The sequence below is a fragment of the Centroberyx gerrardi genome, chromosome 16 (assembly GCF_048128805.1).
Source record: "Centroberyx gerrardi isolate f3 chromosome 16, fCenGer3.hap1.cur.20231027, whole genome shotgun sequence".
In the NCBI taxonomy this organism is placed as follows: domain Eukaryota; kingdom Metazoa; phylum Chordata; class Actinopteri; order Beryciformes; family Berycidae; genus Centroberyx; species Centroberyx gerrardi.
Window position 1 is genome coordinate 14,369,185 of NC_136012.1, and position 15,252 is coordinate 14,384,436.

A 15,252-nucleotide genomic window follows, 5' to 3' on the forward strand; every position below is an offset into this window, starting at 1 on the left:
CCCCGTATTTTCCACTTCGGCGATTAAATTTACATCGTCCATCTTCTTCACTTTCTTCAGACTCTCGTGCATTAAAACTCGCTTGCTCCCTCTCTTTAAAAGTAGAAACGGAACAGTTCTCTTTTTCTCCTTTTGAGGTAGTATATAAAGAAATAATATACGTATAACCAATATAAAAAAAAAATAACTACAAATTGAAATTCAATTAATAGGACTCTTATCTATAGCCTATAGTACACACGTCTGTCTGTTGGAATCTGACTAATTGCACTGATGGGAAGCTATGTAAGCCAGTAGCAAGAAAAAACAAAACAAAACAGAAATGTATACAGGCCTAAAGAAAACTGCACTGGGTTCCATAGTATGAATACGTAAAAAAGATCTAATTATACAATCAGAACAGCTGAAACATTTAAGAACTAACTATGTGACAGTAGGTGCAGATGCTGGATATCAGCATTAGAGTGCTATAGTTACTTTTGGTACTATTGTCCAATGTGGTAGTGTTGTGTTCAATCTATCTATCCATCCATCCCATTACCACGTATCCCAAATATATACTAACATTTATTCTAATTTAATTTAATTAAGTGAGACCTGTGGTTGCATTAAATTTACACCAGTGCACATGTATTAACAACAACAGTAAAGACATTGGCAGGTTGATATGATGTGGTAATATGATGCAAATAAGGCCATCTATAGTGTATTTTCACTGTGTATTTCTGAGAAATTTGCGCACACAGAAACAAATTTGACACCGAAACTATAGCTGCAGGTCCATGACCTGGGAGAATAGCTCTGCACCACAGTGGGTGACAGCACTCCAATCCATTGACATGGGCGCCCAGAGCAAGCGGGCTCCGCTACACGTCCGTTCCACTTTTGGTGTTAACCAAGCCTAACGAGAACAAAGAGCCATTCAAAAGGGACAAAAAAAGAGAGAGATGGTATGAGTGTGATGCGTACCAGGTTGGCTCCAGCCTGCAGCAGCACATCCGCCACATCAGTGTGTCCGTTCTCACACGCATATGTCAACGCAGTGTCACCTGTTGCCGTGGTGGCATGAACGTTTGCCCCTGAATGACAAAACCAACAGATTAGGATAACAATAACAGTGGTACAGCAGATATAAAAAATGCAGCTAAGCCTACTCCCTTTGCTTCTGTTCTCCTACATCTCCAACTACTTCTCCCTGCTCACCTGCAGCCAGTAGGTATTTGACCAACTCCAGGTGGCCCTCCTGTGCAGCTTCCATGAGGGGGGTGGAGCAGCCCAGCTCAATGTCGGCCCCTGCCTTGATGAGGAAGTCGGCCACTTCCAGGAAGCCTCCACAGCAAGCCAGGGTCAGAGCCGTTTCCTGGGTCTCTTCCGTCTGGGCGTTGATGTTAGCACCTGGACAGATTGTGTAAGAGCCATATAATTCTTTGCATCAAAAATCGGCCTACTTTGATTTTGAAAAAAAAATGCTATACAGACTATAGAGTCCACATTTGTTAGCCCTTCTGTACTTGCCATATTTTGCATTGAAGATAACCATAATATTTTAATTCACTGCATAAAATATTGTTACATTCTTTGCATGCTATGGCCTCTTAAAGCTTCTGTTTTTGCACATCACCATTGGTTGTATACAAATTACCATGTTAATAAACTATTGCTCATAGTTATTTTCACATTTTTCCCACATAATTGTTAAAGCCATTACAGTAATGGCATCAGATTGTACATTAGTTGTAGGCCTGTGGTGACATGATGACCATACATGTGTCAACGGTTCCTCTGTCAGCTACTTCTCTCTCTGTTGCATTGCAAGGGGGATGTTGTGCTGTTTCAAAAGGCTATAAAATGGAGACAATGGACTTGATTGAGGCAGCGATCATATGGAAGGCTTTGAAAGGTTTAACCTTTTCAGGCAGTTCTGCTCTCCGATAGTCCAAGTTAGCAGAGAATGAGCTGCTCTAAGATATAATCTTTGATTTGCCATGTCTCTTTTGGTGCTTATTTCGTTAGCTCAAATGTGGCACATTGCATCAACTAAAATTCTGTGTATTCCATCCGGCTATGGGGGCTACGGTGCCATGCTACCCCTGGGAAAAAAGTTTGATGAACAAGCTCTTTTCATGCATTTTAACACCTAAAAAATAAATGTCTCAATTATTAGATCATTTTAATATACCACAATAACTGTATGGTTTACTTTCCATATTAAATATGTTGTGGTGTAGAGCACTGAGCATTGGTAGTTTTGTACTGAAACAAAATACAACCACTATAGAGCTGCAACAATTAATCGATTAATCGATTAGTTGTCAACTATTAAATTAATCGGCAACTATTTTGATAATCGATTAATCGGTTTGAGTAATTTTATAAGAAAAATAAGTCAAAATTCTCTGATTCCAGCTTCTTAAATGTGAATATTTTCTGGTTTCTTTACTCCTCTATGACAGTAAACTGAATATCTTTGGGTTGTGGACAAAACAAGACATTTGAGGACGTCATCTTGGGCTTTGGGAAACACTGATCGACATTTTTCACCATTTTCTGACATTTTATAGACCAAACAACTAATCGATTAATCGAGAAAATAATCGACAGATTAATCGACAATGAAAATAATTGTTAGTTGCAGCCCTAAACCATTACCACTGAAAATGTACAAATGACCTTATAGATCCAGTTCTCCCACTACATTGAACATACTGTGTCTATTTAATAATAATTATAACAATAATAATATTAATAATAGTGTGTGTGGTCCTGAAAACAACATGCGTTGCTGACATAAAATTCAAAAGTGATCCATTATTGATAGAAAATAAGTGACTAATAGATGGATGAATATGTACTAAAACACAATAGGTAGATGAAGCCTTCCATTTGAGAAGACCAGAGTTACCAATGTAACCCACGCTAATGTTACGTCTAACTTGAATATGTAACAACCAAAAAAAAATAAAAAAATCAATGACCTGGTGATCTACACACCGCGCACCTTAACTGTGTTTGAATTTTAATAAACCACGGCTAGTGTGGGTTATCACAATGTGCTGAGTCAAATCAATCTGGAATATAGCTCCAACGAGCATGTGTGCAGCATTGTACTCACATTCACCTTATATCCAAGTGTTAGGCTATTTAGCAAATCGTTGACAACTAAAAAGGGTCAAGTTACTGTCTAGTACACACTGTTACAAACACAAGCGAGCAATGTGGAGTATAGAATCTTAAGTTCCACTTTTGTTTTACAACTGGAGGCTCTGACAGATTGGACAACATACAACTGATCTCTGGTCCCCATTAGGCTTGTCTGCACATTTTCTGACTGACCAGTTCCATTTAAGGCCCTTGTCTCTTATTGTTACCTGCTATAGAAGCCATTGTGATACTGAACAATGTTACCCTCTACTGCCAGGGGGGACTCGCATGTCCTTTTTTCTCCCAGTGTAGCACAGCGCTAAAATTAAGTTGAACAAATTGTGGCGATGGGAGCCTTGCAGTCACACGAGACGAACCTCAAAGATCAATATGTGATCAGATCCATTAGGATTTCTTCAAAAACAAAAATTACCATTAAAAAGTCACTGACTGGAAAGGAGTCAGTAACCAACTATCTGGCTGGTGCCAATGAAAATGGCTGCTTCTCCCTCATCATTTGGCTCCAAGTCAATTTGTGCCCCAAAAATGGCACAAAATACAGGTAACATTAAAGTAATAGATCATGATAATGGTTTACATTTCAGATTAGTCTTGGCTCTCTGGTTTCTAGCTTTGGGAAAGAGTTGTTCATGTCTATAAACACTGACAGGACTGTCTTTTGCCATATGAATGTAAATTCTTGAGTCGAGTGGTATTTCACTTTAAGCTTCCATTTTACAAATCAAGGGTTCAGGTTTGCTTACCTTGAGCCAGCAGCAGCGCCACCATCTCCTCATGGCCTTCTCTGGCTGCCTCCATCAAGGGGGTGTAGCCCTCATCATTCACCTGGACACAAACAAAAGCACAAGGAAATAAGAAAGTATAGGGGCGGGTGTGACTCACTGAAAGCTGTTGCACAACTGTTTCTTGTATGGGATATACAGTACAATCCATTGTCTAGAACTTGGCTTGTGCTTTGTGTCTGCGTGTGTGTTCTCACACGTCAGATTTCTAAAATTTGAATGATTTCCCAGATCCTAAATTCTTGATTTGGATTTGAAGACTATAGCTTGTGTTCACTATGATCCATGCTGGCATGCAGCAAGCAGTTACAAGGTTTTCACCCAAAAGCAACGATAAATAACTACATATGTGAAATCACAAGTTGGTCTACAACTATACTCACATAGGGTAGTATTGAGACACACACTCTCAGCAAGAGAGCTGGGAACTATCTGCTTCATTTTCCATCCTTTCCCAGACTTGTGTGGGAAATCTGGTTTATACATGAAAGTGTATTTACTTACCTCCTCCAAGTTGGCTCCTCTCTCTATGAGCAAGGCTGCCAGTTCCACATGTCCTCCGCAAGCTGCAAGGGTGAGGGGCGACTCGAAGGAATCAGCCGGCATGTTGACCTGCGCACCGCTGTCCAACAGCAGTCGCGCTACCTCCACATGGCCGTCCTGGGACAGCGCAGAGACACACACAAAGAGCGCAGAGATAAGCACCTGAACAAACATATTGGGGATATACACTTTTCCATCAAGCTGTCCAAAAAAATAAAATAAACTGGTGTCCTGGATTTTCCACAAGGGCTTTGTAGGAGCGACCCAATCTTAAAAATGCCTGGGACAGCAACTTTGATGGTTAATTAGTTTAAAACATCTTGCAGTGTTCATTCACCCTAAGGCAGAAAGAAGAAAAAAAGAGAGAAGTGTAGATGAAGGTGACGTGGTTTGGGTCAGATGCTCACCATGCAAGCCTCCATCAGTGCTGTGTGCATCTCATCTGTCTTATGCTCCTGGTCCGCCCCAGCCTCCAATAGAAAACGCACCATATCCAAGTGACCTAAAGAAGATAAAAAAAAATGCTTTTTTTATTAAAAAAAGCTTTTGACACTGTTAACAGGATACCAGTAAATAGTATGCCTACAGTATAGAGCCTATACATCATAATCAATGAGGTGTAGTTCTGACCTTTGTAGCAGGCGAGTGTGAGAGCGCTCTCTTTGAACTCGTTGGAGTGTGTGTTGATGCCGGCGCCATACTCTAGGAGTACCCTGGCCACCTCCACGTGGCCAGCACTGGCCGCCTCCATCAGAGGTGTGTGTCCATTCTCGTTGTGGTCCTCAATGTTAGCACCCTCCTTCAGCAGCACCTTCACCACATCCACAAAGCCACCGGCACACGCGTACGTCAGAGCTGTGTTGCCTGGATGGAGAAAGGACAGGAGAGAGGTTAAAACCTATTCTTGAAAATGTGTATAAGGAATGAGTGTGTAGGGGGCCAGGGAGCTTTACCTGTGGAGGACTGTGCGTTGACATCTGCCCCATGGACCAGGAGCAGTTTGACGATGTCCACATAACCTCCGCTGGCAGCAGCCATCAGTGGTGTTATGTCCCCCTTGATGCCCCGGTCCTCCACATTGGCATGCATGGCCAACAATACCTAAGGGCAAACCAACAGGTTCAAAGAATTTAGAGAATGTATGGAGACCATCATGATTTCATCTTTCCTTGGCAGTAAGTACGGTTAATACAGAGCACAGATCTTACACGCTGCAAGCACATAGTGCATGACTACACTAACTCCCATCCCACATTCAAACCTCCGTTTCACACACCTGTGCAAGTTCATAGTAGCCAGCAGAGCAGGCGAGGCACAGCAGGCTCTCTCCCTCCTCTGTGTGTTCGTTGACGCTCCGTCCCTCGTCCAGCAGTTTGCGCACTGCGTTCACGTCACCGTCTGAGCACGCCTCCGCTAAACTACGGCTGAAAATAACCAGACTGCTACAATTACTGCCACTGTGACAGGAGAACACACATACGCCTAACAGTTACACTGCTACAACTTAATCCCACTTTGAAAGGGCAAATACACACTCAGATGTAGACATACAAGCAAATCAGATTTGGGAAAAGGTATAGGAGAGTGATCATATCTGGATGGACATAGTCTATATTGGTCTATAAATAAACTGTCTACAAGATAAATGATTATTATGGTAGTGCCAGTATGGGTGAGATACATACTTGTCGGCTTGGCCGGCGTTGAGTGTGTTTTCAGCTCTCATACGGGTCAGGGCTGCTGCAGCCTCGTCCAGGGCACAACTCACAGATGATGTCAGCCGCCGTAGCACCTCGGGGTCTGCAAAAGCTTTACCATCGGCAGTGGACAGTTTACCGATGCCTGCCGGACACCAAGAGGGCAGAGGTGCATAGGGCAAGGCAAACCAGAGGGGAGCACAACCACACCCAGCCACAGAGACCAGATGAAGAAGCAAGTCCAGTCCAGCCAATCCAATCCAGGGTTAGTAGCAGCATACACAAAGGAAAAAACACACACACACACACAGAAAACACACACAAGCATTTGTTAATATTGCCAAAAAAACTTTTTTCATCAAAACTACTGGTCCATACCATGTGTGATTCTCAATAATTTCAATTTTGCTAACGATTGGGTCAAAAGGTAAGCAGGGTACAAAACAACTCCACAGGGCAACTATGGGAACACCCGGGCAAGATCAGATCTGTGACCAGAAATAGGATGAATGCAGCGAGTAAAGTAATGTTAGTTCTATACTGTGTTTGATACTAGTAGCAAGTGTTTAGGTTCGGGCTGTTAATGGTAGAAGAGAAAAGGTCTCCTTCTGTGTGAATTATAGATGGGGTGAGAGACGGTGAACGTGAGAGAAACAGATAGAAACAGGAGACAGTGGTCAGCAAGAGAGGGAGGCACAGCTGGGAGGAAAGCAAAAATGCAGAGAAAAATGTGTGCGCACACATGTGTATATGTCTGTTTGTCATGAAAGAGAAGAGAAAGCCAGAGAGGGGAGCGAGAGGGAAGAGCAAGCAGGAGGGGGGAAAAAAACAGCTTGTTCTAATGACCTACATTGAAGGACCTCTTTCAGAAGACAGAGCAAGGACCATTTCCCAACCAGCGAGACCATTCAAGTGTGTTTGAGTGAGAGTGTGTGTGTGTTTGTGGGAGCACGCATTTTGAGGGTATGTGCAGAACAGAAGCGAGAGGAGCAAAGAGAGCTGAAAGTAAAAGTGTTGGCTTAGAACTTTTCAGCCTCAGCCTCAACCCATCCATTAGTCAGGCAGAAGTGAGCTCCAGTCCTTGTGGTCCTCCTGTTTTCACCACTAGGCCTGTGACTCAGTCTAAACTTAGCATGGCTGTCAGAGAGGGATTTCGCAATGCTCCCCAAGGCAGAGGAAGCAGAGGTCTGGGAAGTTGATCATTAATGCATTAATGTACTGTTTATCTCACAGAATGCAAGAAGTCCACTGGCCCACAGAGACTCAGCATACAGTTGGCTGGACGCACTGTAAACACGTCAGATGAAAACAAAGCAACCAAGCGTGCCCTCTTCCAGGTTTCACTGACCTGGTTCTATATTATTGAAGATCTTTAGTTCAAATCCAAATTAATCAATCATGGAGATTTTTAATGCCTTTGAGGGTGATAATTTTCTCTGATCTTTATTTTTACAGGCCCATTTGTAAACTCTTATAACACAGCCTTTTCTATAATTGTGAATCTTGCTTTTAGCAAAATAATTGACCGTCTCCTGATTAAGTTTAGCTCTTTTTGTTCTAGCACTCAAACTAGCCTAAACAGACAGGAATAACTCACTGTCTTTTCACTGTGGGCAAAATGTGAGATAAGCTTAGAAACTCAAGTGTGGGACTTAAGTGCTAGTGCCAAATTTCTTGCGTTTCCAGTTAGCCATTAAGCTAACTACACCAACTGTGCCGCCAACCAACTCTGCAATTTGAATAAACATTCTGCTTAGCCACATAGCTAGTTAAATGCTACATCCAACATTTGTTAGAGGACATCCAACACAAAATAGCAAGCAAGTCGACGTTAAAGCTAAAAACAGCTACAGTTGCTTGCTTGCTGTTATTTCATTAGCAGCTACTTGAATTTCCAAACTTAGTCTGAGACTCTCAACATAGGCAGTTGCTATCTGTTCTTTAACTACATTAATGATTGTCAGCTTGTAAATCCAGTAGTTCTGACAAAGTAAAGGGCTTACGAGGCATTTCAGTCATTTTTTAAGTTTTCTATGGCATACTACCACCAGGTTCTGATGCAACTTCTTCGTCCTGGCTGTTTTGAATGGCCATGTAAAAGGTTGAGCTCCTGGATAAGCCCTGCCTTGGCCAAGCCCAGCACAGCACAGTGGAAAAGTGGCTGGATCCGTGGAATTAAGTCCAAGACCAGCCGAAAGTGGGATACAGCGTGTTTACCCATAAGCACCTGCTCCTGCACTGCTTCCCACAATGCTCTGGAAATATTTATACGGATAACATGAACATATCTTCTATCTTGTAGCTCTAACGGAATATGCATCTGCACAAGTCTAACCTTGTATACTGTATATACCAAATGGTTATTCACAAGATAAAAATTAAATTCAGACTGACCGACAGCATTGATGCTGCGACTGTCTCCTTCCTATTGATGCCCTAATTTGGGACAATCAAGAGAGAATGTTATGGGAGCTGATGGACCCTAGAATCAAAAGAGACTATCTCCTTCCCTCTTTCCAGAATTTCACTTGTTACCTATGAGAGAACGTACAGTGCCTTTGTTCAAGTCTGTGAGGGCCAGAGGGTTTTTTTCCCCAAAAAGCTGTCAAGTGTAGTGGATTCTGTATTGAGAGATCCAGATCTTCATAGTTTGGACTTGCTGTTGACTTGTTACATTTTTGTGTTTTTGAACACCTTCCCCCTATTTTTTACCATTTTTCCGACACTTCGGCTTTATTAGATGGTACAGAGTGGAGATACAATTCGCCTTAGTCATCTTGTATGTCCATTATTATTTGTTTTTAATTCTGCTGGACATTAATAGCCCCTTTACAATATGAGATTTTTGACACATCAAACAGAACAATCCCAAACTAAACACTAGGCAATTTTCCCTTATGTAGTGTTATTCACAGACTATGACTATGATTATTATTATTATTATTAAAGTTGTAATTGGCCGGAAAGAAATCAGATAATATAAGTTCCCACGTCTTCTGTATGACTAGTTGGGGAGAAAGGGGAATAGATTTGAGATTAGCCATTAGCCTTTCAACATGGTCTCTATGCATGCTGTGGAGGCTCAGGCGAGTTGCAGCGTTAATCTGCCTGGCCATGTTCATAAGCCCCAAGCAGGCCAGGACACACAGACCTAATGGATTAGTCCACACAGTCACTCTCACACCCAGATTACAAGTTCTAATCAAACTAATTTACTCAAATCACTTTCAAACTATGTGCTGATATAAGACCTGCAGAACCGGCAGATCCCCTTTATTTCCATTTCAGCCTTAGGTGGTATACAAACTAAGACCTCAGCATAGGTTTAAAAGGGATGGGGGAAAAAAAGAAAAATGGAGGCTGAAAGACACGCAATTGCACCCAATTGATTCTGAGACATGTTAAAGCACAGATTAAGGCTTGTTAGATGTGCTAGTTCATAGACTGGAATAGGTATGGCCAATAAAGTACTGGTTAAGTACTAATCAATAGAAGTTAGGTCTTATAAAGCTGAATCAATTTCAGGAAAAGTAGTCATACCTGCAGCCTCCAGCAGAGCTTCGAGGCGGGCCTGTGTCTCTGCGTCAACCGTCCTCAAGTCTACTCCATCTGTGGCGCTGGACAACAGCAGCTCTGACGCCGTCTTCATGATGGGGTTATCCAGGTCTTCCTGGTCCAGGATGAATGACTCCACCTGACAGAGACGGAGAAACAGAGGAGGAAGAAGAACCATTAGCCCTTATACAGATACTTCCATGCTGATTTCTGAGCAACAACAGCCAGACATATCATTTAAAAAAAGGTGACAAAGTAATAGATCTGGGCCAGGCAGAATGGCCTTTGGCTCAGTAATCGTGAAATAGGAACGGTTAATTAACAGAATAGGCATAATGTAGTAATGTGAAAACATCTGTATTAAGTTGGCATTATTGCTTAATGCACCAATTAATTACAAATGACTTTGTTCTGTATAGAATCAATGTTAGCTAAGGCTTTGGTATGCTCATTTTTTATCTTGACACCCCCCACCCCACCTTAAAAAAAGAGCAGGAATGCTGCTGTTCTTGATTTTATGTTTCCATTTCTTTTAACAGAGGGAAAGCAAAAAGGAGTACAGAGATAAAGGAATCACAATACAGGAAGTGCTATGGCCAGGAATCGAACCGCTGCACACATGGGGAGATTCAGGTGTGAGTCAGCTGCCCCAAGTAAAGCACCTCAGTCTCATACCTGATATCTCATATATCGCAGTCTTACAAACATTTCATTCTTTCATAAATCCTCCAGGCAATTCTACATCATTAATCGAAATTTTGCTACAAGGGGCAATGATTTATTTCTCTATGAAGTGTAGTTGCAGTGTCAATAAAAAGAATGAATTTTTTTGTAAAATGTCATTAAAATACTTAATAGTTGTACTACATGTAGTTGTGCAAATTATCCATGACACAGCTGGATACATTTTGCATACAATAGCTGACACAAACCTCAAAGTCAGCCCAATATAACTAAGTGTACCAGATATTCCACAAAACCAATGATATATATTAAAAAATCTGCCAATACACCAACCCGTGAAACGTGAAGTAGACTGGACAGTGGCCAAATGAATAGTGGAGAGTTGAGGTCTTGATTAAAAAACACATATCACATCCCTCTCCTGAGATGACAGATACTTTATGGGAATAGTGCTGTGGCGCACACCAGGAAGTGTAAAGTATTGCCACCTGGGAGTATTGACCCGTATCTAGACCTTTAACATCAAGGATAGCATCATGCGATATATTACATACAGCACTGGTTGCTTTACGCAGTTCCAGGCGAGTGACTACATTAAGTGCAAGGTCAAGGCCAGACAGGAGCTTGGGTGCACCAAACACCATGCTACCTTCAGGTGTCTTGACTCCATTCCGCTATCCTGTTTAGTGAGCCAGGCACATATATCAAGCATACTGAGAATGACAATATGACAGGCATAACAATTAACTTGGGCTAACATCCTATTTAGAAGTTGATATTTTCTAAACTTTTTAAACAAGAATAAAAAAACAAAACATGGCCATCAAAACATCTTAATCTGTGAAATAGCTTGGATAACCATGCAAAAACAATCCCTGACTAAAAAAAGAGCAGAATAAAATCTCAGCCTATTTTTGTCTATAAGCTGCAGCAGGCTTTTAGGGCCTGGTCCAGAGAGCAAATGTTGGAGGGAGTCGGCACTCAGTATGTGGAGGAATGTGGCTATACGATAGGAATGCAGAGCACAACGACCCATGGGGGATGTAGTTCTACAAAGGCTTTTATAATCAACAATGGACATCACAGTCCTCACAATTAATGAACTACAGTTCCCAGAATGTTAGTATCCAGAGAGCTGGAAAGGCCTAGAATGGCATCTGCTTAATCCTGGGGCTCAGATTTTAGCTACTGCCCAGAGCAGCGAGTTCTCCACTGGGGTAATACACCACAACAAACCCTCCCTTTCAGGCTGATACTCTAGGCGGCCGGAGTGGAGAAACATGACACGGAAGGCATACATTTGTCATTTGATTCAATTAAGTTGTCTGACAGATGATTGTCAAACTTATTTTCTTCCTCTGCTACTAAACACCTGATGCTAAGACAGAAAAAGACAGACTACATCTATATATAAGTATAAACTAACAGACTTACTTGTCTGTCTTGCAATCTTCAGACATCAATACTCTCACTAGTCAAGTAGCACAGAGATTTAAAAGGGTAGCTCAACAGGTAGTGTGCATTAAGAAATAGTGCCAATCCGTTGCACATCCTTGAATCCTTGACGAGTGTGTTTCTGACAGTGAATACTGCATCATCTTTTTAATCCAGGCAGATGGATTTCTCATTGCTCAATGTTAATGAATATTAAATTAGTATGGAAATGTAATTTAACTGAGACCTTAGACAGGTTTGTGCCACTCAAATATTTGCCATCTAGCCGTCTGGCAAGTTCCATTCCTGTGTCAGCCACCGTCATATGATCTGGCAAACTCAATTACATGACAATAGTGTAGCTGAGAAAGCACCATGCCTTTAAACTGACAGCTAACATAACCAAGTACACGTTGTGAAAACGTTTGCTGATAATGACAAGATATACGCTGAGTCTGACAGGTAACCATTTGATTATTTTATGCAAATCTTGGAAGGTGTGGCGTACTCGCGCGTTTTCATCCAGTAAGATATAATGGTGATTTTTAGTTAACTGGGATATTAAAAGGAATCGTACTGTAGAGAACATTTTGCATCCAGCGGAGTAAATATACAACAGGCTTATAGTATGTTCAGCTCAGCTGACGGGATGCTATAACACCTGTCCCAGTGTGTGACTGCCAGCACATGGAAAGTTGGACACTTCTCAGCATGAACTCTGCTTGCTTTCAAATGTGACAACACAAAACAAGTTGACATTGTTGTGGTGGCTATCAGACCGATAGTGGTGAAGGATGAAACTAACCAAATTAGCTTATTTGGCACACCGACTGTCGAAAACTCGACTAGTTTAGCGAGGAAAGCATAATCAAAACGTATCGAAAAGTTAGTTGAAGGACAGTCGGAGTCAATTTACATAATTTTGAAGGGTGACGTAATTGCACCACTACTATGAAATGGCAGATAGTTAGCTGACCATGTACGTCTGTGGGTTTACGGGCATCTTCCATTTGCTGTGGCTAGAAAGCTGTTGGTGAGCTGCAAAGTTGTGATGGGTGTTGTGTGCTGTGCTGCTGCACAGAGTGCGCGAGACGACAGCACTGACGAGGCCGTCGTCGCTTCCACCCGAACTAGGCCGTGGTCACAGCCTACGCCGCATAAATAAAACATTTCAACTGGTTAGCGTGAATAATTGCTTGTGTCTCACAAACATTGTCGATGTCAAACACCTCATACGCATATGAATTCTCAGGAGACATTATTCGATTAAAGTGCTGGATGATTTTACGTAATTTCATCGGCCTGGGAGGGGGTGGTTGCCAACAGCTAGCTAATTCGCTAGCTAGCTAGTAGCCAGCTCGCGCAAGGAGAGGAATGTTGGCTAGCTCTGGTTAGCGCTTAGCTAGCGTAGCTACCTCTGAGACCTCGTCTTCGTCGCTGCCGGATCCTGGACCCGAGGAAAGGACGGCTGCTGCCGCTAGTTTGAAATCCAGTCTTTCTGTTGCAGGCCCACCGGGCTCACCGAACAAACGTACTTTCTTTCCGCCCACACCAATCCCAATGCCCCCGAGTCCGACTCCTCCTGGTGTTGCTCCTACCCCCATCCCTACCGCTGGGGAGCGAGGAGTCACCGAGTCAATCTCGTCCTCGAAGCCGTCCGTCAGCATTGCCGTCCCGGCTACTGCATCCTGCATACTTATATTCACAATACGTGTATTAATGAGCTTATTGTTGACTTAAACGTCCGTCCAGGCTCTTTCTTGTAGAATATTTGCGTGGTTTTACTTCAGGGAATCCAGAAACTCTCCCGAAGCGAGGGTTGAGGAGGATCTCTTTCCCCCAGCCATTAACTTTCTAACAACCTAACCCACTACGCACTGTTTCTCAGAAAGTCCGCCTCTGTGGAAAATCCCGACTGCCCTATTGGTTGAGCTCAAAAAATGTCTGTTGTCAATTGGTCAATATGGATGCCTATCGAACGAAAGACCGCAACGTCATGTTAGGTTTACCAATATCACGAGGCTGTAGAACGAACGTCAAGACATGACATGGTAGGCCAACTAAACTGGTAGCTAGCAGTACTAGTCCATGTGAAGTAAACTCTAATACGGAATTCACGAAAATAGAGGGGAAACAGTGATAATATATTGGCATTGTTATGAATGTTAATTGGCTCAAAAGAATGATTTAGAATGACATAATGAATAACAGTGAGATATTTGAACCTTGCAAATTACTTAGACTGCAGCTCATCATGGTATAAGTGTTTCAGTGTGTTATTGACATAAGTGCATACATTTTGAGATGATAAATTGTCAAGGTCACCGATATCTCTTTTAATTCATGAGAAAAAAAAAATACCAGGATGATCAATGCAGAAGCCCTCAAAGTCCTAATCATACTTCATAATTTAATTTGAATATTAGATTACTTTCATATGTAGATAGATTTCTGCTGCAAATGAATGCCATAGTCTGTAAAATCATAAGTAACACATGATTCCATAATATCCAAGGACCTTCTGTAAGCTTATAATGGCATAGATTAAAATAGAGAGAGGATGGAGCAAGCAGGGGCCTCGTTCTCGTTACCGTGGACTCGTCCCACAAAAAAAGGGCTTCATTTTCACATCATATAAACACATTCTGAGACACTTTGTTGAAGTAGCCCTCTAATGCATAATTACATTTTAAAATGATCACAGATTTAAAATACTCTCCATCTGGGCCTTAGTGAGTCTCTACATCAGACTTACCAGTGACATAAGGCTCCTGTCCACCAGGGACCCCGAAAGTAAAACATCTGGTGTCACTTAACAAAGTGCCCAGAATGCTTTTATTTTTCTACATTGTTATTCATTGTTAATTTATCTGGGCAGAATATTTATGAAAAAAACAATTTTCAGTGCTGGAATACTTTTTTCAGTTGAATTCCTGCGTCTCTGCAAACAAACAAGCTGGTGTAAGACCTCACTGTACAGGTTCCTGGCTTCTAGCTTCCTATCAGAAAACTCAGTGTTCTTGCTGATATGAGTTTTGGAAATTCATTGGCAGTTAAGTTTTGTGACACTGCACAAAACATAAGGTAGCAATACGGAGGGGGTAATTCATTATTCACAACATTCCCAGGATTTTCTATTCTGTAAGTACTGCTTGCAAATGTAGTTGTCATTTAATTGACACATTCTAGATTATGTTTTTATAACCATTATTTATTAACATGCATGTTCTTTTTCAGCAATACTGTGCTTCATATTCATACAGGTACACACATTCACACCTGGGAGCTGGCCGTTAACCATAGTCTCCTGCTGTTGGCCAACTGCTGCAGGGTTAAGTGCCTTGCTCAAGGGCACCTCAGCAGTTGTGGTTAAGGGATGGGAAACTGTTAATTAT

The 15,252-nt window shown here is 41.9% G+C and overlaps 1 protein-coding gene across 5 annotated transcripts in view; it reads right to left on the bottom strand.

Annotated features, from left to right (window-relative positions):
• The window catches only part of ankhd1 (ankyrin repeat and KH domain containing 1), a 30,109-nt gene extending 16,419 nt beyond the window's left edge, over positions 1-13,690 (bottom strand). Inside the window, exons 1-11 of one of the 5 annotated variants that reach the window (XM_078288972.1) lie at positions 13,468-13,690; positions 9,725-9,878; positions 6,173-6,329; positions 5,764-5,926; positions 5,441-5,588; positions 5,118-5,351; positions 4,895-4,989; positions 4,449-4,604; positions 3,906-3,987; positions 1,204-1,395; positions 970-1,079 (exon numbers count right to left, since the gene is read on the bottom strand). In XM_078288972.1, coding sequence (XP_078145098.1) covers positions 970-1,079; positions 1,204-1,395; positions 3,906-3,987; positions 4,449-4,604; positions 4,895-4,989; positions 5,118-5,351; positions 5,441-5,588; positions 5,764-5,926; positions 6,173-6,329; positions 9,725-9,878; positions 13,468-13,551 — 1,575 coding nt within the window. In that variant the 5' untranslated portion in view covers positions 13,552-13,690. Of the gene's footprint in view, positions 1-969; positions 1,080-1,203; positions 1,396-3,905; positions 3,988-4,448; positions 4,605-4,894; positions 4,990-5,117; positions 5,352-5,440; positions 5,589-5,763; positions 5,927-6,172; positions 6,330-9,724; positions 9,879-13,272 lie in introns of all 5 variants that reach the window. The other 4 variants (XM_078288971.1, XM_078288970.1, XM_078288969.1 and 1 more) reach the window with 4 other exon arrangements.
• Between the last annotated feature and the right edge of the window lie 1,562 nt (positions 13,691-15,252).